A 25,493-nucleotide genomic window follows, 5' to 3' on the forward strand; every position below is an offset into this window, starting at 1 on the left:
CTAGAGATTCAGGAAGGAGTTGGAATTTGAGTCTAAAGACATTTAGGCTGGAGACCTGAAGAGCCATTGTTACTATTCAAGTTCGAAGGTCATCTCTTGCAGAATTTCCTCTTGCTTGGGAGAAGTAAGCTTTTGTTTGCAATTTTAGATTTGAAAAAACTCTAACAATAGAATTTTCCTAAGTTAGGTGGCTACAGTTCGGGTAACAAGACCTGACTTGAACCGACAGGTGGCTATTTATGGTATAGGTATATCTATGTCTGCACACATACCCATATACACATATAAACATTTCATTTATAGTGCCTATTCGTATGTTCTACTAAGAAATATTTCTGACTCTTGTAATCTTTATCCAACTCTAAACCTCTAAAATAATTTTCTTGGATGTCTTAGGCTTGGCTTAATATTGTATATTAACTTGTACATATCAGCTAATTACTCCTAGGAGGTTATTGATAGTGAATGTGTTTTATTTTAGTTTATATTCTCTGAAGTATCAAGCAAAGTACTTTCCCAAAAGAAAGCACATAGAATATAGAATGTAATAGCCTGGAGTCTGTCAAAATAGTTTTAACACAACCCTATCTATTGCTTTCATCTGGGCTAGAAAGCTTGTTAAGGCCCTTTACAACTTGTGACTTCAGAAATAATCACATTTTATTAAGGAATTTTTACATGATTCCCTGGAGTTGTCCCATTATTACATAGGAGTCTGTGAGTTGTAAGATCATCCATAATTTTTTGTAGGATATTTTATTCAGGAAGATCAAAGAACATCTTCAAAAATTATAGATATCTTAGACTTCAAGTCTTATAGATCTTAGATTCTGTACATTTTTATTTTCATATATAAGAAAAAATATTTTTGACCAATAAACACCTTATTTTATGCAACAAATGTCCTATAAATCGAATTTTTACATCTGAAATCATCTTAAATTCTCTGGTTCATTCTTTTAAAATAACCTGTAAAGTAAGTGCTCTGGGAAGGAAAATTTGTATAGTTGTTTTCAATTATAGACAAATCAGTGATTCTCACAAATTATTTTTCCTCCAAAACATAAAAGGAGGCAGAACACAAAATAGTGTTGTCCCCACATGTGGTATACATAAAAGATCAGAACAGAGTGAAGATGAAAAAAAGAGTAGACTTGAATCACCTTAGGGGAAGTTGGGAACACACTGGTAACATTAAACCAGATGGGCTATAATCATAAAAAGAAATTGAGTGAAATACTTTTTTTAGTGAAAATATGCAGAATAAATTTGAAAACACGAAACTTTGTTAGCTGTGTTATTTTGTTTTGTTGTGTTGTGTAGCTATCAATTAACATTTTATTTTTTTTAAGTTTTTAATTCCTGTTCATTAACATACAGCATTATATTGGTTTCAGGCATACGATATAGTGATTCAGCAATTCCATGCAGTACCCAGTGCTCAACATAAGTGCACTCCTTAATCTCCATCAGCTATATGGCCCAATGCCCCATTATCCTCCCCTCTCTTAACCGTCAGTTTGTTCTCTATAAGAGTCTGTTTCTTGGTTTGTCTCTTTTTTTTCCCTTAGCTCATTTGTTTCTTAAATTCCACATATGAGTGAAATCATACGGTATTAGTCTTTCTGTGACTAACTTATTTCACTTACCTTTATACTGCCAGCTCTGTTCATGTCATTGTAAATGGCAGGATTTCATTCTTTTTATGGCCAAGTAATATTCCATTGTATGTGTATATGTTTATGTACACATACATACCACATTTTCTTTATCCATTCTTCAATTGATGAACACTTGGGCTGCTTCCATATCTTGGCTATTGTGAATAATGCTGCTATAAAGATAGGGGTGCATGTGTCCCTTCGAAATAGTGTATTTGTATTCATTGGGGAAAAACCCAGTAGTGCAATTGCTAGATTGTAGAGAAGTCCTATTTTTCACTTCTTGAGGAACCTCCACATTGTTTTCCAGGGTGATCGCATTAGTTTACTTTCCCACCAACAGTGCATGAGTGTTCATTATTCTCCACATCCTTGTCAACACCTGCTGTATTGTGAAGGGCACATATTACATGGCACTGGGTGTGGTATATAAACAATGAATTCTGGAACACTGAAAAGAAATTTAAAAAATTAATAAATATTTAAAAAAATAAAACCTAACTATGGACACAAAAAAAAAGAAAGAAAGAAAGAAAAGAAAAGAAATGCAAATGCCCGTTAGCGGTACACTGGATAATGGAATTCATTTTTATTGCTCTATATTATCCTGATACACCTAGACATTCCTTCTTCTGGCATATTCCTAAAACTGAAATTGATGAGTCATAAGGTATGCATATTTTGAAACTTAGTAGAAAATGCCTCAGTGTTTCCCAAAATAATTGTAGCTATTTACATTCTTGCAAGTAGTAGAATGTATGAGAATTTCTGATAATCCTCATCTTCACTCAGTGAATTAAACCAGATGTGTTAAATTGTGCTACTCTAACGACTACTGGTTTCTCATTGCAGTTTTAACTTGCAACTCATATTTCTACCAAAGTTGAGCATCTTTTTATATGTTTATTGGCCTTGTGAACTTTTATTTTGTGAAGTGTTTCTTCAGGCCTTTTAACCATTTCCCTATTGAGTTGTTTACTTTTTTTTAAAGTGTTGCAAGTATCTTCTCCTGTTCTGTGGCTTATCATTTCTCTCCTCCCCAGTTCCTCTCTTTTGATAGTTCTTAATTTTAATGGAGTCATATTTATCTCTTTGGTTTTATGATGACTGTTTTGTGTGTCTTATTTTAAAAACTCTCTTTCTATCCTGACCTCTAAAGATATTCTCTTTAAGCTTAACTGCCAAAAGCTTTATAGTTTTACCTTCTACATTTAAGTTCTTATTTAATCCAGAATTGATTTTGTGTACAGAGTAAGGTAGAAGTCTGTTTTTTCCAAGTGGTAGCCATTAATCCCTGCATCCTTCAATGACAAAATTGTCATTTCCTCACTACGTTGTAGTATCCCCTTTGTCATAATTTCTGTCCAAATGTGTGTGTGTGTTTCTGAGCTTTCTTATGTTTCACTTGTTTGTCAGTCTATCCTGTATCATTACCATACTGCTGTGTTCTTTATAGCTTTAGAAGATACTTTTGAAAACAAACACAAGATTAGAAAAGTGATTTGATATCTGATAGAACCACTCCTGTTAATCGGTTTTTCAAAAATATCTGTTGTTAGCCAAGGGCATTTCCATATTTATATAAATTCATATTCATAAAATTGTGTTCTTAAGTTCCATAAAGAAATGTGATAAGATTTTGATTGGGATTACATTGGCTCTCTAAGTAAACATGAAGCAAGTTAAAATAATTTGAAATTTTAAAGATTCCAGTCTTTTGGACATAAATTTTTCCATTTGTTTACATCTTTTTAACACCTCTCAATAAGGTTTATTAATTTCTTTGTACAAGTCTTACATGTCTTTGTTAGATATAATTGGTATTTTTTAGTCCTCAGTATTTTTATATTATAAATAAAACCTCTGATTTTATTTTCTGACCTTTGCTTGTATAAGAAATGGAAATGCTTTTGATGCTGATTTTTTTTACCACTAACCTTGCTCAATACAAAAGCTATAGATTCTTTTGGATTTTTCAACAGCTTTATTGTGGTATAATTTGCATACTATATAGCTCACTCCGTTAAACATAAAATTAACTGATTTATGGTAATTTTACAGAGTTGTGCAAGCATCACTTCAATCAGGTTTCAGCACATTTCCATCAAACCACAAAATCCGCCATGCCTCTTTACGGGCAGTACCAACGTCCTCTTTCTGGCAATCAGTCAGCAAGTGCTGACCCTGTAGATTTGCCTGTTATGGACATTTCCTATACACGGAATCACACATTATGTGTTCTTTTGCATCTGGATTCTTTCCCTCAGTATGTTTTTGAGATTCATCCATATTGCATCATAGATCAGTATTATCTTTTTATTGATGAGTCAGTGGAATGGATATATACCACATTTTGTTTATCCACTCACTAATTGATGGGCCTTTGGATTGATTACACTTTTTCTTTTAATTGTGGTAAAATATACATAAAACTTTTACCATCTTAGCCATTTCTAAGTATACATTTCAGTGGTATTAAGTATATTTACTTTGTAATGTTACTATCATGACCCATCCTTCTCTGGAACTTCTTTTCATCTTGAAAATTGGAAACTCTGTACCTATTAAACTAAATTCTCCTAGTGCTCTCTTCCTTCTCCCCCGGCCCCTGGAAACCACCACTTCACCTCTGTCTCCATGACCTTGACTACTCTAAGTACCTCATATAGGTGGAACCACATGGTATTTGTCCCCTGTGATGGCCCTATTTCACCCAACACAAAGTCCCCAAGGCTCATCCATGTTGTAGTGCGTGCCAGAATCTCCTTCTCTTTTAAAGCTGATGTGGGACTTACTTTTTGTTCTCTGTATACTTCACAGCTTTTTTGTCTCTCATTTCTTATTTATTACTGTCTTTTTATGTTTAGTTGATTTTCTTTAATGAAACCTTTGAGTTCCTTTCTCATTCTCTTTGTGTATATTTTATAGCTGTTTTCTTTGTGATTACCATAGGGATTACACATAACATCCAAAAATCTGATCCTGTGTAGCTCTGTCCCCACTCCTTTCAGTTGCTGATATCACAAAATTATGCTTTTTTGAGTCCAAAAACATAAACAACTTTTTCCAAAATGTATTAGCCTCCTACATTATATAGGAAACAAATATAACTCTACTTTTTTATTTTTTACCTTGTTTAAGAGACTAATACATTTTTTAAAAAACAATTAGTCTAAAAGCCAGTCTTATTACAACTTTGGTTCATACCTGTACATTTTGCTTTCTATAAGACATTAATGCATGTGTTGGGTTTTGTTTATATATAATTATACCATCTCTGAAGGTAACAGTTTTATTTATTTCCAGTCATCATATGTTTTATTTCCCTTTGTCACCTATTACACTGATGAGATCGCCAGTACAGTGCAGAATCAGAGTGATAGTCAAGGATTCTTGGCCTTTTCTTCAATTTCAGAAGGAAAGATTTCAATCTTTGTCTTTTGTTTGATGTTTTGTGTGTTGGTGAATAATTTCTGTTAGATTTAGGAAGTTTCCTTCTCATTTTACTTAGTTTTTATCATAAATATTGCATTTTATAAAAGCTTGTCCTGTATTATTTGAGGTAACCATTTTATTTTTTCTTTTTAATCTGTTAGTGGGATAAATTCAATAGATTTTTGCTAGTGTACCAAGTTTACATTCCTATAATAAAACCAGTACAGTTGGAATACATTCTTATGTGTTGCTGGATTTGGCTTGCTAGTATTTCGTTTAGTATTTTTTCATCTATGCTCACTAGAGAGATTGACCTGAAACTTTCCATTCTTGAACTTTCATTGTTAAGCTGTAGTATCAAAGTTATGCCAGCCTCAAGAAATTGGAGACCAGTGCTTTCTGTTTTTTCATAAACTTTGTATTTTAGAAATGCTTATTCTTTGAATATTTGGTAGATCTCTCCAATGAAATTCTCTTGGCCTGGAGTAGTGGTGGTGGTATTTTGGGATTTCTGTGATAATATCTTTGATTGTTATTCCATTGAACAGTTATAGAAGTCCTCAAATTTTCTTTTTCTTCTTTGAAACAGTTTTGGTAAATTACATTTTTCTATAAATGTATCTATGTCTTCTGAATTTTCAAGTATTTTGGGTGCAATGTGTCCATAATATATGACATCTGAAGTATCTGTTATGATAACCCTTTTTGCATTACTGATGCTAGTATTATCTGTACCTTGTCTGTTTTGTCTTTATCTTTCCCACCAGAGTATTATGTTTCATTACTCTATAAATAACTAATCTTTCTCTTAATTTTATATTTGTTACGTATTTTGTTACTGCACTTTATTACCTCTCTCTTTCTGCTTTCTTTGCTTTCATGTTGCTGTTCCTTTTCTATCTTCTTGAAATAGAAGCATAGTTCACAAATTTGCACCTTTTCTTTTCTCTTAATTTGAATGGATTATTAAATGTTATAGATTTTTTTCCCAGATTCGGGCATAGTCTTACCATATGAGTTTTGATACATCTAGTATTTTCACTCTTATTTACTTCAAAATATTTTCTGATTTTCATTATTTCTTCTTTCAATCCATGTGTTATAAGTACATTTTTAAATTTCTAAACATGTGGGGATATTTTAGTTATCTTTTTGTTAATTACTTCTGTTTTCCATAGATCTGTCTCTTAGAAACAGTATATGGTTCTGTTTTAGACCATTTAGTTCATTTATATTCAGTGTAATCCAAAGTATATTGAGATTTGTTATCTTTATTTTATTTTAGTACTTTCTATTTTTGTCATCTTTGCTTTCTTTTTCTTTCCTCTCTCATCTTTTTTACTAACTTGGTGTTTTTCGGGTTTTTTAAAAAATCATTCTACTTCTCCCCCTAAGCTTTGGAAATTAAGTAACTCTGTTTTCTTTAGGTTGTTACCCTAGAACTTATGCCACATATATTTACCATAGGAAAACGTAAAGTTAGTCAAAGGATTTATCCTCCTGCCAGATAATACAAGAACTTTGGAATATATTAACACCATTTATTTCCTTTGTCCAACTTTTATATTATTGTTGCCAGATTTTAAAGTCTGCTTTGTAGTGTTTTTATTTCTCCCCACTAATTGTTTTATATAATTGGAGTTCATTTTTATTAGTCCATATATTTACCACCTTATTTGTTCTGCATTTCTTCTTACATCTCAAACATCCCAGGTAGGACTACTTACCTTTTATCTAAATTATATCTTTTGGAAGTTGCTTTAATGAGGGCATTCTGGTGATGAATTCTCAACTTCTGTTTATAAAATATATTTGTTTTATGTCCATATTTGAATAGTATTTTGCTTGCTGACAGAATTCCATATTGAAGCTATTTTCTTGCAGAAAATTAAAAACAACATTCTGTTAATCTCTGACTGCTGTTGTTTCTGTATAGAAATCATCTGTCCACTTCACTTTTTACCCCTTTAAAAGTAATCTTTTCCTGTGGCTATTAAAATGTTTTGTTTTTTTGTGATTTCACTGTGATATATCTAAGTATAAATGGGTTTCATTTGTTGTATTTTGTGCCTTTTGTTAGTGTAGATTAGTATTGGTTCAGAAAATTGCTAGATTCTTTAGATATGGCCTTTGGGAATGCCTACCTCCTGCTATGATGGAGAAAATGGTACCAGACCTAACTTCCCAACAGAAACAACTAGAAAACTGGACAAAATGTTTGAAACAATTATTTTTTCTGACCCATGAGAGGCAAGAAACAAGATAAAATGTAGAATCATCTTGGATTTCTCCCTAAGGATCCTTTCAGGACTATGTTTCAGGGAAGGTAATCTCCGCCACTGCCAGGTCTGATGCCTGAGTAACTGAAATTTTCAAGGCAGAGAACCAGAGAAGATAGAACTACACAGAGAAAGAGCTTCAGAAATCTGCATAATCCTTCTGAATGTGTTTCTCACTCATAGAATAAATCTTGAAGAAGCCAGGAAAATAATGTCAAGGGAGTTGTAAGCTGAAAAACATCAAGAGCTTACATAGGGTGGGGAATATTAGAATTCTGCCCAGCCAGAGTGGAGAATCCTTGTTGAATACATAGTGCATGCAGTAAAGAGTCCAGAGTCACTTCACCTTATTAATAGAATTAAACCAGCCCAGAATGAAAGGTATTCTAAATTCACCTTGACAAGACTTAAAAACCAAGCCTCAAAATAATCTAGCATGTTTTCAAGTAATTTAACTGCCTGTAAGAACAAATCCAAAACTTTTTTTACTAGAAAATAAAAATGTTACCCATAGCCAGGAAGAAAAAGTAATGCATAGAAACACACTCAGAAATGACAGAGGTAGCACAATTAATAGACAAGAACTTTAGCAATTATAAATATGCTCAGTGATTTAAAGGAACACATGAAGATGATAAGAAATGGAGTATACAAAAAGGAGCCAAATGGAAATTTGGACATGTAAATTATAACATTGGAAAGTTTTTAATTTACTGGATGTGATTAACAAATTACACACTGCAGAAGAACAGATTAGAGAACTTGAAGACAGACAAAGGCCGGAAAAAAAAGAAAAAAATAAACAGAGAGTCTCAGTGACCAGAGAAACAATATCAAGTGATATAATGAAGGGTGGAGGTAGGAGTTAGGAGTATTTTAAGAAATAATGGCCCAAAATTTTCCATATTTGATGAAAAGCCTTTCTGTTGATTATTGATTACTATATAACAAATTACCCCGGAACTTAGTGGCTTAGAACAACATTTATTATTTCACAGCTTCTGTGGGTCAGGAATCGAGGCATGACTGAACCAGAATGCGTCTGACGGGATTTGTCATGAAACTGCAGTCATCTCAAGGCTTCGGAGGAGAAGATTCACTCCTGAGTTCACGCTAAAGCTATGGCAGGCCTCAGTGTTAACTGTTGTTGGCAGATGTCAGTTCCTTGCCTCATGAGCCTCTTTATATGTGTACTCACAGCGTGGCAGATTGCCTCCCTCAGAATGAGAGCTGAGAGAGAAAGTGATAGAGAAAGGGAGGTAAGGAGAGAGGGGAAAGCAAGACAAAGGCTGTGGCCTTTTTTAAACCTAATTTTAAAGTGACATCCCATCACTTTTACCTTTTTCCATTGATTAGAAGCAAGTCATTGAGTATAACCCCCTCTCTGCCCATTGAGTGTGGGGTTCTGAATACCAGGAGGTAGGGAAATTGGGGGCCATTTTAGAGTCTACCTACCAATACCATTACATCACACAATATACAAAAGTAACTTGAAATGAATCATAGTCCTAAACATAAAAGGAAAATGACAAAATTTTTAGAAAAAACATGAAGAAAATCTGTGGAAAGCAAAAATTTCTTACATAGGACACAACAAGAACGATTCATTAAAAAAATTAATAGACTACATTGTATTTTTTTTTATTTTTTGTTTTTAAAACCTGTACTCTTTAAAAATCACCATTGAAGAAAAGGAAAACAAGACTGTGAGAAAAAGATTTGTAAATAGTATAACTGACAAAGAACTTGTTTCAGATTATTAAAAATAAATCTTACAGTTCAATAATGATAACACCAATTTGTCAGTTTACTGCAAAGTTAAGTGTGTCATTACTATATGACCATGCAGTTGTACTCATAGATACTTACCCAAGAGAAATGAAACAGATTCACACATAAAAAAAACTTGTGTACAAATATTTGTAGCTACTTTATTTATAATAGCCAAAAATGGGAAACAATCCAAATGTCCATCAAGAATTGTGTGGATAGGGGCACCTGGGTCAGTGGGTTAAGCCACTGCCTTTGGCTCGGGTCATGATCTCAGGGTCCTGGGATCAAGTCCCGCATCAGGCTCTCTGCTCATCAGGGAGCCTGCTTCCCTCTCTCTCTCTCTGCCTGCCTCTCTGCCTACTTGTGATCTCTGTCTGTCAAATAAATAAATAAAATATTTAAAAAAAAAAAAAAAGAATTGTGTGGATAACCACACAGCGATAAAAGGGACAAACCACTGATAAGTGCAACATGGATGATTGTCAAAAATGAGATGAAACAAAAGCCAAAGAAGAGTGCATACTGTATGATCACACATGAAATTCTAAATAAGGCAATTCCTTTTTTTTTTTTAACAAAAAGAAAGCCATTTAATCCCAGTCTCTAAGGGATGGATTTGAAGAGCCACTGGAGTGCTCACAGACCCTAAAAACAATTCTAATCTAGTGACAACAATATGGTGGATGCTTAGGGCTGGGGGTAGGAGAATGACTACATGGGGTCATAAGGGAATATTTTGGGGTGAGGGACATATTCTGTATATTAACTGTGATTATAGATAAGTGGGTAACACATTCATCAAACCTTACTAAGCTCTATACACAAAATGGCTACATTTTATTTCCATAACCATACCTCATTATTGATTTTAAAAACAAAACAAATATTGCCCCTGTGCAATTCCCTCTCTCCCATCCTTCTGGGACTCTGCTCAAAAGTCAAATGTTAGACTTTTATATTACATTCCTATGTCTCTCTTTATTTCCATCTTTTTCTTTTCACTGTGCTGTATTCTGACAGTTTCTTCAAATCTAATATTTTATAAGTTCTCTTTTTGTGTTCACTCTGCTGTATGTGTCTATTGAGTTTTTATCTTAAGGTTTTGTTGTTACTACAAGTTCTATTTAACTTTGTCATACCTGCCATTTTACATTCTTACAACCTCCTGTTTCTTGCTGATATTTCCAATTTTGCCTTGCTTTTCTGTTAAAATAGTAAACATTATTTGAAATTATACATCTGGTAAATTCAGTACCAGACAGGTTTGTTTCTGCTGGTTCTTTGCAAGTTGTCTGGTTTCTCTAGCTACTTGCTAGTAATTGCCCTAGAAAATTTTTGTTATGGGGTTTACATAGAGAGGCTTTGCCTTTGCTACTTCTGGGTGCCATAGAGCACTTCTGGTTTTAAGCACATGATGAAAGGAAGGCTTTCTGGCCTTCCATAGATATTTGTTCTTTGAGGTAAATCTGTAAGATGGCTGGTCTATGGCCACTTCACGAAAATGTTTCTTTTTTTTCTTCTCCTATTTTGCTTATGACCAAAGTAGCTTCTCTATAGTCCTATATGACTTTGCAAGGAGGGATGTGGATTAAGATATGGTTCACCTTTATCCTAAAGGGGTACACCCTTGGGGTCCCAGATTAATGTTGGGTGTGGTCCCATACCCCCTTCTCTGAGTGGTAACAGAACCAGACCCTAAATATGTGGGTATTGTAAATGCCTTCCAGGGCATAAGAAGCTTTGGTGTTCCTGTGTTCTGCTTATTTTTCTCATTACAAACATCCATTCAATAATTGTCTTGGTATTTTTTTTATATTTTTTCATTTCTTTAATCTTTTAAAGTGTTGTAGAGTTTTTCATGAATTGATTAGTCTGCATGGCTTCATATACTTTTACTGGATCCAAGCATATAGTCTTCAAAAATATCCATCTCATTTAGCACAATGATTGATGTGTCTTGGTGAAAACCTGGTAAAAATCTTTAGATAATCTTTGTTTACATGTGTCTCTGGTCAATTACAGCATCCTGGAAGTTGAAATGGAATGTAGCTACAAAATAGATCAATTAGAACTGTTACAGGGAATTAGTTAGCACCAGTGTCATTAGAACCAATGTTGCACTTATGAAACATATTTCTTCTTCTTTTTTTTTAAAGGCCTTTCAGTATTTTTTTTTTTTAAGATTATTTATTTATTTATTTATTTGTCATAGAGAGAGAAGCGAGAGCAAGCACAGGCAGACAGAGAGGCAGGCAGAGGCAGAGGGAGAAGCAGGCTCCCTGCCAAGCAAGGAGCCCGATGTGGGACTCGATCCCAGGACGCTGGGATCACGACCTGAGCCGAAGGCAGCCGCTTAACCAACTGAGCCACCCAGGCATCCCAAAACATATTTCTTCTAATTAACAAATATTGACAGTTGATATTAGTATTATTTTTTAACTAAAATATGTTGTATGCCTTTGTGTCTTAACTGTATTACTTTGAGATACAGTGAGGCCAGACATACATCGAGAGAGAGACATGGGAAAGAGTTCTATAATTTCTTATATTCACTGTTCCTGAGGAAACACAAGACCACTTAGGGAAAGCACCAGCCTTGGCCTCAAGGTAAAGGAAGTAGGGTTAACAGTGGGCAGGTCCATTTTTTGTAATTTCCATGGAAGGAATGGGGCAGGGTAAGTAGTTTTAGGAATGGCTAATTTGAATTATTTCAGTGGGCTTGGGTTGTCTGATATCTGGTCCTGAGGCAGTTAAGGCAACTGTATAGTAGCCCTGATTATGAGAGCCCAATAGGCAACATAATTGGGAGTGTGAATTTCATTGGCTACACAAGAAGGGAAACTGATGGGCCTCTAGCTAGGGCCTCAAAACTGAGTCAGGACAACATTTTTTCATGTGTCTGTTAGCCATTTGTATGTTTTCATTGGAGAAGTGTCTGTTCATGTCTTCTGTCCATTTTTTGACATGATTATCTGTTTTGTGTGTGTTGAGTTTGAGGAGTTCTTTATAGATCTTGGATATCAGCCCTTTGTAGTGTCATTTGCAAATATCTTCTCCCATTCTGTGGGTTGCCTCTTTGTTTTTTTGTTTTTTAAAGATTTTATTTATTTATTTGACAGAGATCACAATTAGGCAGAGAGGCAGGCAGAGAGAGAGGGGGGAAGCAGGCTCCCTGCTGAGCAGAGAGTCCAATGTGGGACTCGGTTCCAGGACCCTGGGATCATGACCTGAGCCAAAAGCAGAGGCTTTAACCCATTGAGCTACCCAGGCGCCCCAGGTTGCCTCTTTGTTTTGTTGACTCTTTCCTTTGCTGTGCGGAAACTTTTGATCTTGATGAAGTCCCAAAAGTTCATTTTCGCTTTTTTTTCCCTATGCCTTTGGAGACATGTCTTGAAAGAAGTTGCTGTGGCGCATGTCAAAGAGGTTACTGCCTGTGTTCTCCTCTAGGATTTTGATAGGTTCCTGCCTCATGTTGAGGTCTTTATCCATTTTGAGTTTATCTTTGTGTATGGTGTAAGAGAATGGTCGAGTTTCATTCTTCTATACATAGCTGTCCAATTTTCCCAGCACCATTTATTGAAGAGGCTTTTTTCCATTGTAAATTTTTTCCTCCTTTGTCAAAGATTATTTGGGTTGAGGATCCGTGTCTGGGTTCTCTACTCTGTTCTGCTGGCCTATCTGTTTTTGTGCCAGTACCATGGTGTCTTCGTGATCACAGCTTTGTAGTAGCTACAGTTGCACTACTGGGTATTTGCCCCAAAGATACAGATGTAGTGAAAAGAAGGGCCAACTGTACCCCAATATGGAAAGAACCTTCAACAGACAAATGGATAAAGAAAATATGGTCCATATATACAATGGAGTATTATGCCTCCATCAGAAAGGATGAATACCCAACTTTTGCATCAACATGGACGGGGCTGGAGGAGATTACGCTGAGTGAATAAGTCAAGTAGAGAGAGTCAGTTATCATATAGTCTCTACTTGTAGAGCATAAGGAATAACACAGAGGATATTGGGAGATGGAGAAGAGAAGTGAGTTGGGGGAAATCAGAGAAGGAGACAAACCATGAGAGACTGTGGACTCTAAGAAACAAACTGAGTGTTTTGGAGGGGAGGAGGTTGGGGGGAGATGGGTGAGCATGGTGGTGGGTATTAAGGAGGGCATGTATTGCATGGAGCACTGGGTGTGGTGCATGAACAATGAATTTTGGAACACTGAAAAAAATTAAATTTTTAAAAAATCATCCTAATATTTTAATCTCTAATGGCAAAGGAATTAGGAAAAATAGAAAAATACAGTATTTTATAAATTTGTTTAAAAAAAGGCAACATTTATAAACAACTATATTATACCTTGAAGCAACTAATAGTTTGGAGTCATAAGCCTAGGATATAAGGATACATTATTTTAATAGTACAGAAGTGCCTAACTCTGATTTATTTATATCACAATGTTGAAAGATGAAAAAGTGCCTGTTATGTTAGCTGAGAACCTAAAAACATCTTTAAAAATGTAGCACAATTCATAACTGTGCTTCTTCCTTAGTGAGAGACTTCCCATACTGAGGATGTCCTGTAAAGATTTAACATCCCATTTTCTAACATAATAGCTTCTTCTTCAGTCAGTATGCTTTGATGATTAGAAACTGTAAATCTACTCTGAGAAAGCTTTTGTCACTTGGCAGATATTTTGCATCAGGCTTAAGAAAAAGGCAATGCCCCTTCTTTGTGGGTCTCTTTACACTTTTCCATAGTTCTTGGGGAAAAAATAATAATAATGAGTAAGTCAGTTTGGTTTAATATTATCTTTGTATTAAAAATTACATGTAGATTATTAAAATGATATAAAATTTGCAAGAATATAAGCACATTAAAATGTTATATATATTAATATATAATTAATATACTTAATTATATCCTAATTATATTATTAATATATTAAATATACATTTTTATTATATTAGTAAACTTACCTGAAAATATCCAAATCTGTTCTGATTTGGGGTTTTGTACAGCTTCAAAAGTGTTCAGCAAGATTATCTGTATCTTGGCGATCCCTTGACTCCATTAAGTTCAGAACTAAGTTCAGAATTGCAATTTAAAGTGTCTGATACTTCAGTTTGCAAATTTATACAGGTACTTCCAGAAACAAAAGCAGATACCTAAAAACTCACTTTAATTTGTGTAAAAAACATCTGAGTGGCCACTCTTTTCTAAGCATTCTGCTAGATCCTGTAGAAACACAAAGATGAGTAAGACAAGATCCTACTCTTAAGAAATTACAACATCCCATTACCCACTTTTGTTTCTCCTTATAGCATTCATCATTAACAGTAATTGCATTTTATATTTATTTCTTTATACTTTTTATCTTTTCTGCCTCACTATAATATCAGCTCTATAAAGTAACTTGTCTCTTGTGTTCCCCACTATATCCCTAGACCATAAAAGAGTGTCCAATCCTAGTAGATACTCAGAACATAATTTATTGAATGGATGAATGAAAGCTAGTTGATTTTTTCAATTATTGTTTCTTTTCTAGGACAAATTCTCCTTCCAATTTTGATCCTTTATGAATAATTTTAGCTTTTGAAATGCATTTGAATTTTGTGAAACATCATAAAGTGTAATGTGTCCCCATTATCCAAGAAACTAAGAAACATAAATTCCCATAATTATACCACTGCCTTATAGTGAAACTTTTCATCTCATAAACATTTGAAAATGCTACCCATTCTAATAATTATTATGAAAACTACTGATTTTAAAGGAATACATAGTCCAAGACATAGGCACCAGGATTGAGAGAAAAAGTTTTTTAAAACTAGTATTGCTCATAATCAAGATCATACTTTCAGAGGATAAACTGTTACACAAAACAATGTGTCCAGGATTATTTATCCATGTTTAAACTCATGTTTGAACTCCTGTTCTAAAATTTCAGGTACACATTGGTCATATATTACAAATCTATGTGAACTCTGCATGTATATTCATAGGCACCAAAACATTATTGTCACATAATATTTGTTGAATGAATATGAGCATAACAATTTATGTAAACATAAAGGCCATACATAGTATTGGGCACTTGATAAGTATTCTGTAAAATGTCCATAGGTGACTCAGTTGCATTATTGAAATGTAACTTTTTACTTTTTTTTAAGATTTTATTTATTTATTTGACAGAGATCACAAGTAGGCAGAGAGGCAGGCAGAGAGAGAGAGGAGGAAGCAGGCTCCCCGCGGAGCAGATGTGGGGCTCGGTCCTAGGACCCTGGGATCATGACCTGAGCTGAAGGCAGAGGCTTAACCCACTGAGCCACCCAGGCGTCCCCGAAATGTAACTTTTTAGAGGAGTTTTTCCCACCAGTAGTACAGGACCAGAGAAGAATCCCTTCAGCCTGAATTCTGGGATGCAAGGCCAGGTTCATGAGGAAGCAGAATAGGTAGCTCCATGATTCAAATGTTTCCTAGAATGAGACTGGTGTCAAAAAACAAAAAAACCTCAGTATGCTACCCGTCATCCCGTCACCATGATTTAATTCTTTTGAACACTGGAAATTGTTTTTCATAGACTTCTGGTGGTGTTTTTAGCTAAAATTCAGGTGTTAAAGTAGTCCTGTGGTTTCCAATGGTCAGAATCTTGAAAACAATGTGGATATAGTCCATAGAACAACAAGTGGAGATTGCACTGGCTTCTCTCCTTGTCCTTTCCTGTACCCTCACAGTCAGTTGCTGAGTCTGTCCAATCCTGTCTCCTTAATGTTTTTCAAAGACATTTGCCTTTATCCTCACTACCTGAGGATAACTCACTAATGTACCTTAGTTTAGGCAAACCCTCAACTCTTACCTGGATTCCTGCAACAGCTTTCTGATTGATTTCTGGAACCCTACACTGTATGCCAGAGATGCCTCTTATCCATGTCATTAATTCGTTTTACTCTCCCATCCCTTCCCACCCCCAGTTAAGAAGAAGGTAGCCACAGGGATTTTCTCATCTCGCCCTTACATGTATCCCAATAGCATTTCTTATCAATGTCTACTTTTTATTACTCTCTTCTACTTAAGGAAATTTTAGAGAAGAGTGCCTGGTGGCTCAGTCCATTAAGCATCTGCCTCCGTTCAACTCAGTTGTGATCCTAGGGCTCTGGGATCAAGCCCCACATCAGGTTCCCTCAGGTTGCTCCCTTTGCCTGCCGCTCCCCCTGCTTGTGCATGCGCACGCACTCTCTCCTTCTCTCTCTCTCTCTGTCAAATAAATAAAATCTAAAAAAAAATTTTTTAAGGAAAATTTTAGAGAAACCACCATCATCTTAATTAAGGTCCTTTTATTATAATAAGGAATTAATATTACCAATTTAAAAGATCAAAATTATATCCAAAGCACCCAGTCCTTTCATAATAGCTGCTAGCTAATAAATCAGCTAGTCATTTCTCCTCGTTAAACCGTTAAACCGTAGGGCATTGTTAGGTAGTGAAACTGCTTTGGGGTGTGTGAAGCTGCTTTGCCATTATCCAGCGAGGAATCCTACCTTTTAAAAGACAATAGCAGTGAACTTGACAGACAAAAAATCTTTGCCCTCATGGAGTTTTCATTGTAATAGAGACAGTAAACAAGAGAAATATAAAATATGGTAGATACTGAGTGCTAAAGAAAAAGATAAAGCAGATAAAGGGAATAGATAGTAGTTATATTTTTAGAAGGGAGTATAGTTTTCCAAAGAGTTAGCAGGGATAATTGTCCTGAACTCTCCTGATGCTTTCTCTTCTTCCTTTTGTTGAATAAACTCTGGTTACAGCCAGTTTGGTGTCCTCCCTGTATCTTTACCTGTTCAGCTTGAAGTGGCTGGACAAAAACACACAGCCGTGCTTGTGGTCTCACTCTAAAGTCATGATCCCAAAAAAGGATCTTTATACTTACCAGGCAGTCAGTCTGTAGATTCTACTCCCCTTGGCATCTATTTCATAACCCTCTTGTCCTTCCTCAGATCTTTTACATCTCCTCCCACCATCACTTCCATTTGGTAACTTCATTTCCTCTTTCACCAAGAAAAGAGAAGCTATCAGAAGAAGACTACTGCATTTATATTTTTTTATTAACATATAATGTGTTATCTGTTTCAGGGATACAGGTCTGTGATTCATCAGTCTTACACAATTCACAGCACTCACCATAGCACAGACCCTCGCCAGTGTCCATCACCCAGCCGCCCCATCCCTTCCACCCTCCTCCCTTCCAGCAGCCCTCAGTTTGTTTCCTGGGATTAAAAGTCTCTTACAGTTTGTCTCCCTTCCTGGCTCCATCTTGTTTCCTTTTTCCCCTCCCTTCCCCCACAACCCACTGCCCTGTCTCTCAGATTCCTCAAATCAGTGAGATCATATGATAATTGTCTTTCTCTGACTGACTTATTTTGCTTAACATAATACCCTCTAGTTCCATCCCCGTGTCATTGCAAATACAAGATTTTGTGGGTTTTGATGGCTGCATAATACTCCATTGTGTATATATGCCGCATCTTCTTTATCCATTCATCAGTTGATGGACATCTAGGCTCTTTCCATAGTTTGGTTGTTGTGGACATTGCTGCTATAAACATTCAGGTGCACATGTCCCTTCGGACACTACCTTTGTATCTTTAGGGTAAATACCTAGTAGTGCAGTTGCTGGGTCATAGGGTAGCTCTCTTTTCAACTTTTTGAGGAACCTCCATACTGTTTTCCAGAGTAGCTGCACCAGCTTACATTCCCACCATCAGTGTAGGAAGGTGCATTTATATTTCCATGTGCATCTTTTCTTGTATACCCTGTTGTAGTAAAATAAACTGGCCCTGCTCCAATATAAGGCCAAATTCTTCATTTGTCCCATAGATTTCATCTCCATTTTGCCATACTGCTTCCTGTTGAATTCTCAAATAAAACAATCTTTTTTTGAAAATAATTTCTATAACAAATAGAGTGCTTTAATATAGCAACATGAAGTGGTCAACTACCCTCAAGAGATAAATAAATAGAAATAATTCATGGAATAAGAAATATAAAACTAACCAACCAATCTTCTAAGGGACATTCCTACCTAAATGAAATCTTGGGGTATTAATTTGTTTTGACTGCCCACCCCCTCGCCGTGCTAGTGCACCATGGTCAGATTTGCTCTGCAGATCACGTTGGGTTAACAGAGCCCTGCCTAGCCCAGTCAAGAAAGTTTGTATCTTGATGCCAGTTGTACCTTGAATCCAGTCAATATAACTAGGATTTTTTTCAGTTTCAAACCTTACTTACCCTCTTCTCTGTCTAGCCTTAAAAACTAGGTTTTGGTAAACAACCTTCCAAACCCTAAGTAAGTTAAATCTACCAAATTTCCAGTAATTTAGTGATTTTTTCTTACCTCTTAGATAAAAGGAAGGAAAGGGAATAGAATTATTTCCTTCAAAATCAAGAGACTAATACCATCACTTGACACCGAAAATGGGTAAGACTATTTTTCTTACATTATGCAATATTTTTAAAAATAGCTTTTAACATCATTAAAAAAAAAAAAAAGTAACTATTGCCTTACCATCCCAAATACTGCATTCTACCTGGGGAGTCAAACTATAAAGATCTATACCATTGGAAGCTTACTCTGCTACCACGTTTTTAGCAGTTCAGTCTCTATTTTTCGCGATTTAACTCTTTATTTTACCTTTTCTGTGAATTTGAATTTATATCAAACTCAGTTTGTGTGTCATTGCTATGAACTTAAACTGTTCTCAAAGCTTCTTCAGTAATGTTTCAGAATATGAACTTTTCAAATCATCCATTCAGCACATAACTGAAGGCATTATGTTCATTTATTTCCAGTTTACACAGACTCTTAGATGACTATGTATGGTTTCCCAGAGTGATCGCCATCTTTTATGCATAGCTCTTAATTCAACAGCCTTTTAGAAGGCTGTTAACATTGAAAAATATAAGCTTAGACTCATGTATTTATCAGTCGCCTTAAACAATGAAGTACTGAAATATATTTTTAGAGACCAAAAAATTTTCTCCTAAACATAAGTGACTAACTTAAGATCTTAGTGTAAGTATCAGTTGGGGTATATAAAAAGATAACATACTAAATTCAAATCCAAGATCTGCCCCACAAATGTGTGATTATGTATAAATCACTTTTTCCAAGCTTTAATTTTATCACTTACAAGAGTAAAAGCTACATTAGGTTGCTAAGGTTATTTATGAAAAAGTATAAATATCAAAGTGTCTCATAAACTGTAAAGTTCTAGCAAATCTACTATTTTTATTCAAATTAGAAATATACTCAGATTTTTTTCTTTAGTTTTCTTACTGTCTCTGAATTGCTACTTCTTGACTGTCCTTGAGAGATTTTCAACATCCTTTTCAATTTTTATCATGATCTTATCCTTTCAAGTTCAAATGGATATTAGTTATTATCACTACATTTCCTTCTGCCATTCTAATTCAGTGTAACCGTTTTTAATAAATTCACAATAAACACATATGGAAAGAATCCTTTGAATGCTCTTACTAGAGACAGGAGCAAAAAAACCAAAGTAGACAAAAAATATCCAGACTCTTCTAGCCATCATCTCTACTGCTTTTGTGACAGAGCACTGTTTTTTAGTAAATTTTAAAATCCCCATGTTCTGTGGCATTTTGGGTTCATTGAGTAGATTGAAAAAGATTGCTCAAAAGTAAATCGATTATCAAAAATAGATTACAATTTTTACTTGCTTTGAATTTTTAGATTAGTCATATTTCTTTAGACATTTTTTAAAAGGAGTAATTATGCTTAAATTAACAATTTTTTGTTATATGATTATTTTTTATAAAATTATAAAAATATGAGAAAGTGTTATATTCTCTTTTTTTTAAGATTTTATTTATTTATTTATTTGACAGACAGATCACAAGTAGGCAGAGAGGCAGGCAGAGAGCCGGGGCGGGGTGGGGGAGCAGGTTCCCTGCTGAGCAGAGAGCCTGATGTGGGGCTCGATCCCAGAACCCTGGGATCATGACCCAAGCCGAAGGCTGAGGCTTTAACCCACTGAGCCACTCAGGCGCCCCGAGAAAGTGTTATATTCTAACAAGGTTTCATTGCATATATTTAAGATTTTGCATAGGAAAACCTAGCTTTCATAGGTTATAGTTAACCTTTGCTTGATATTCCTATGTTGATTGTTTAAACCATAGTTGGAAATAGAATTACATTAGAATATACTAAGAAAAACTTTCTCAATGTCTCTGTGTCACTTAAATTGTACTAGTATGCTCAGACATATCAAAACTAAAATGTTAACTTTCAACATAGGAATATTTTCACAAGATTTTGCGTTAAGATTGTTTCCTTTCACAAAAGGATTATATATTTAATAACAGTGAGAAACAGTATGTTTTTAGCACATAAGGAAGCAGTACAGCATTAGACATAAGAGCACTAACTCAAAAGTCAGTCAAACCTGAATTTGAATCCCACGCAGCCCCAATCCTTTCCACTTATCTGTAAACCCTATATGTTATAGTAAGACTTTATTCATATGATAACAAATATAAGATGTTAGCTCCATGCCTTGTATGTAAAATGTTGAGGAAGGAAACAGTGAACTCTGGGCTTAGGGAATAGCCTTTATAAATGCTAAGAGATTGTTATATTCAAAGTAAACTATGATATAATGCATGAGACTTATATGAGAAGTTCATGTGCTTATTCCATTTTTAATTTATGAAAACATTACTAGTTTAAAAAGCACTAGATTTTAGGAAAGTTTATATATATAAATTGTATCTCTCATCTTTGGAGATATAAATAACACTGAGGAATATATACGAAATCAAGTCAAAAATCTTTCTGCAATAGAAATGTAGCTACTAAAACATTTTCACTGATACATCTCACCTATTGATCAAAATAGAGAATTACATGGATACCACAATAAATTTATAATTTTTGAAGTAGAAAATTAATGCTTATTCCAATGAAAAAATATTATGAATGTGAGGATCTATACTGGACGTATTTACAGTAGCATCCATATTGGGCTTTAGCCATTTGATGTGTGGTATGTTGTACCAGTAGTGCACAAGGCTAACTCCTAGATGGTATTTCTGTATCTTTGGGGATGGATTCATTTGCTACCCTCAGAAATGGTTTTGTTTTCATAATGATTCAGTGGTATAATCCAAGTCTTCAACCTATTAGGTCTTTCCCTAATAATAAATTACAAAATAAACTGCAGAGCAGAGCTTAAAAAGCAAATGGCTCATTTCATGCATCTGACTTTCCCTGTAAGAGTTTCTCTGTATATACCACTAATTTCTGTATTCTACCATTCGAACAAGAAGTGTTTATTACTAGCTTTCAAAAATGAGCTCTGGGGGTTGCCTGGGTGGCTCAGTTGTTAAGTATCTGCCTTCAGCTCAGGCCATGATCCCAGGGTCCTAGGATCAAGCCCCCCACCCGCACCCCTCTCCCATCAGGCTCCCTGCTCAGCGGGAAACCTGTTCCTCCCTCTTCCACTCACCCTGCTTGTGTTCCCTCTCCCCCCGCCTCTCTCTTTCTCTCTCTGTCAAATAAATAAAATCTTTTAAAAAAAAAAAAAAAAGCTCTGAAGGTTAGGTCCTGGCATCTTGCTTCCCAGTGTGCCATTATTGTGCCATATTAAGCATCAAAGCTTTCTCCCTAAAAATGTGCCCCTTAAAAACTTAGTGCTAGTCTGTACTCAGCAAATCTTGAAAATACTTGGCTGTTTGCCTCTGTCCTCTCTACTTTATAACAATTAAATTCTTACAGGTTGGCTATTTTTCTTGCTTATTATGTGTCCACCTATTTACTACAGTTAAAAAAACATTAGAGACAAAACCAAATACCAGCATAGCCCCAAAACCTTTAGGATGCTAGAGTCCTCTCTGGACTACCTGTGCTGCCTTTGGAAACCTTTGTTATATCTGATGACTGACAATTAAACAGTTACCAGGTACCTATGATTTCTTAAGATCATACCATAAGTAAATATAGCCATAATTAAATTAACACAAAATAATTAAATAATTTTCCCATAGAAAAAAGTTTTTCATCTTAGTCTCTTTTGAGAGACTAGTATAAGCTAGTATAAAAGCTTTTTAAAAATCTGAGCTCTGTGATAATTTGACTTCTTCTTTGCTGATTTGGATGCCTTTAATTTCCTTTTGTTGTCTGATTGCTGAGGCTAGGACTTCTAGTACTATGTTGAATAGCAGTGGTGATAATGGACATCCCTGCCGTGTTCCTGACCTTAGTGGAAAAGCTTTCAGGTTTTTCTCCATTGAGAATGATATTTGCAGTGGGTTTTTCATAGATGGCTTTGATGATATTGAGGTATGTGCCCTCTATCCCTACACTTTGAAGGGTTTTGATCAGGAAGGGATGCTGTACTTTGTCAAATGCTTTTTCAGCATCTATTGAGAGTATCATATGGTTCTTGTTCTTTCTTTTATTGATGTGTTGTATCACATTGACTGATTTGCGGATGTTGAACCAACCTTGCAGCCCTGGGATAAATCCCACTTGGTCGTGGTGAATAATCCTTTTAATGTACTGTTGAATCCTATTGGCTAGTATTTTGGTGAGAATTTTCGCATCTGTGTTCATCAAGGATATTGGTCTATAGCTCTCTTTTTTGATGGGATCCTTGTCTGGTTTTGGGATCAAGGTGATGCTGGCCTCATAAAATGAGTTTGGGAGTTTGCCTTCCATTTCTATTTTTTGGAACAGTTACAGGAGAATAGGAATTAGTTCTTCTTTAAATGTTTGGTAGAATTCCCCCGGGAAGCCATCTGGCCCTGGGCTTTTGTTTGTTTGGAGATTTTTAATGACTGTTTCAATCTCCTTACTGGTTATGGGTCTGTTCAGGCTTTCTATTTCTTCCTGGTTCAATTTTGGTAGTTTATATGTTTCTAGGAATGCATCCATTTCTTCCAGATTGTCAAATTTGTTGGCGTAGAGTTGCTCATAGTATGTTCTTATAATAGTTTGTATTTCTTTGGTGTTAGTTGTGATCTCTCCTCTTTATTCATGATTTTATTTATTTGGGTCCTTTCTCTTTTCTTTTTGATAAGTCTGGCCAAGGGTTTATCAATTTTATTAATTCTTTCAAAGAACCAGCATGATACTCTATGTGGAAAACCCAAAAGACTCCACTCCAAAACTGCTAGAACTTATACAGGAATTCAGTAAAGTGTCAGGATATAAGATCAATGCACAGAAATCAGTTGCATTTCTCTACACCAACAACAAGACAGAAGAAAGAGAAATTAAGGAGTCAATCCCATTTACAATTGCACCCCAAACCATAAGATACCTAGGAATAAACCTAACCAAAGAGGCTAAGAATCTATACTCAGAAAACTATAAAGTACTCATGAAAGAAATTGAGGAAGACACAAAGAAATGGAAAAATGTTCCATGCTCCTGGATTGGAAGAATAAATATTGTGAAAATGTCTATGCTACCTAAAGCAATCTACACATTTAATGCAATTCCTATCAAAGTACCATCCATCTTTTTCAAAGAAATGGAACAAATAATTTTAAAATTTATATGGAACCAGAAAAGACCTCGAATAGCCAAAGGGATATTGAAAAACAAAGCCAAAGTTGGTGCCATCACAATTCCGGACTTCAAGCTTTATTACAAAGCTGTCATCATCAAGACAGCATGGTACTGGCACAAAAACAGACACATAGACCAATGGGACAGAATAGAGAGCCCAGAAATAGACCCTCAACTCTATGGACAACTAATCTTCGACAAAGCAGGAAAGAATGTCCAATGGAAAAAAGACAGCCTCTTCAATAAATGGTGTTGGGAAAATTGGACAGCCACGTCCAGAAAAATGAAATTGGACCATTTCCTTACACCACACACAAAAATAGATTCAAAATGGATGAAGGACCTCAATGTGAGAAAGGAATCCATCAAAATCCTTGAGGAGAACACAGGCAGCAACCTCTTCGACCTCAGCCGCAGCAACATCTTCCTAGGAACATCGCCAAAGGCAAGGGAAGCAAGGGCAAAAATGAACTTTTGGGATTTCATCAAAATCAAAAGCTTTTGCACAGCAAAGGAAACAGTTAACAAAACCAAAAGACAACTGACAGAATGGGAGAAGATATTTGCAAACGACATATCAGATAAAGGACTAGTGTCCAAAATCTATAAAGAACTTAACAAACTCAACACCCAAAGAACAAATAATCCAATCAAGAAATGGGCAGAGGACATGAACAGACGTTTCTGCAAAGAAGACATCCAGATGGCCAACAGACACATGAAAAAGTGCTCCATATCACTCGGCATCAGGGAAATACAAATCAAAACCACAATGAGATATCACCTCACACCAGTCAGAATGGCTAAAATCAACAAGTCAGGAAATGACAGATGCTGGCGAGGATGCGGAGAAAGGGGAACCCTCCTACACTGTTGGTGGGAATGCAAGCTGGTGCAACCACTCTGGAAAACAGCATGGAGGTTCCTCAAAATGTTGAAAATAGAACTGCCCTATGACCCAGCAATTGCACTACTGGGAATTTACCCTAAAGATACAAACGTAGTGATCCAAAGGGGCACGTGCACCCGAATGTTTATAGCAGCAATGTCCACAATAGCCAAACTATGGAAAGAACCTAGATGTCCATCAACAGATGAGTGGATCAAGAAGATGTGGTATATATACACAATGGAATACTATGCAGCCATCAAAAGAAACGAAATCTTGCCATTTGCGGCAACATGGATGGAACTAGAGCGTATCATGCTTAGTGAAATAAGTCAAGCGGAGAAAGACAACTATCATATGATTTCCCTGATATGAGGGAGTGGTGATGCAACATGGGGGCTTAAGTGGGTAGGAGAAGAATCCATGAAACAAGATGGGATAGGGAGGGAGACAAACCATAAGTGACTCTTAATCTCACGAAACAAACTGTGGGTTGCTGGGGGGAGGGGGGTTGGGAGAAGGGGGGTAGGGTTATGGACATTGGGGAGGGTATGTGCTTTTGGGTAAATTGGAAGGGGAGATGAACCATGAGAGACTATGGACTCTGAAAAACAATCTGAGGGGTTTGAAGTGGCAGGGGGGTGGGAGGCTGGGGTACCAGGTGGTGGGTATTATAGAGGGCACAGCTTGCATGGAGCACTGGGTGTGGTGAAAAAATAATGAATACTGTTTTTCTGAAAATAAATAAACTGGGGAAAAAAAAAAAAAAAGAAACCCAAAAAAAAAAAAAAAAAAAACTGAGCTCTGGGGTGCCTGGGTGGCTCAGTGGATTAAGGCCTCTGCCTTAGGCTCAGGTCATGATC

At 35.7% G+C, this 25,493-nt stretch overlaps 1 protein-coding gene across 7 annotated transcripts in view; it reads left to right on the plus strand.

Moving 5' to 3' along the window:
* SCLT1 (sodium channel and clathrin linker 1) overlaps positions 1 to 25,493 on the plus strand; it is a 193,638-nt gene that overhangs the window by 142,587 nt on the left and 25,558 nt on the right. The window contains exon 19 of one of the 7 annotated variants that reach the window (XR_006386785.1): positions 18,547 to 18,623. The exons of 5 other annotated variants lie outside the window; for them this stretch is intronic. Coding sequence is in view for 1 of the 2 variants with exons in the window: in XM_044268239.1 (XP_044124174.1) it covers positions 8,374 to 8,401 (28 nt within the window). In the remaining variant the exon portion in view is untranslated. Of the gene's footprint in view, positions 1 to 8,373; positions 8,421 to 18,546; positions 18,624 to 25,493 lie in introns of those variants that run through there. One more of the 7 variants, XM_044268239.1, reaches the window with a different exon arrangement.

The sequence above is a fragment of the Neovison vison genome, chromosome 11, assembly GCF_020171115.1.
Source record: "Neovison vison isolate M4711 chromosome 11, ASM_NN_V1, whole genome shotgun sequence".
Taxonomy (NCBI): domain Eukaryota; kingdom Metazoa; phylum Chordata; class Mammalia; order Carnivora; family Mustelidae; genus Neogale; species Neogale vison.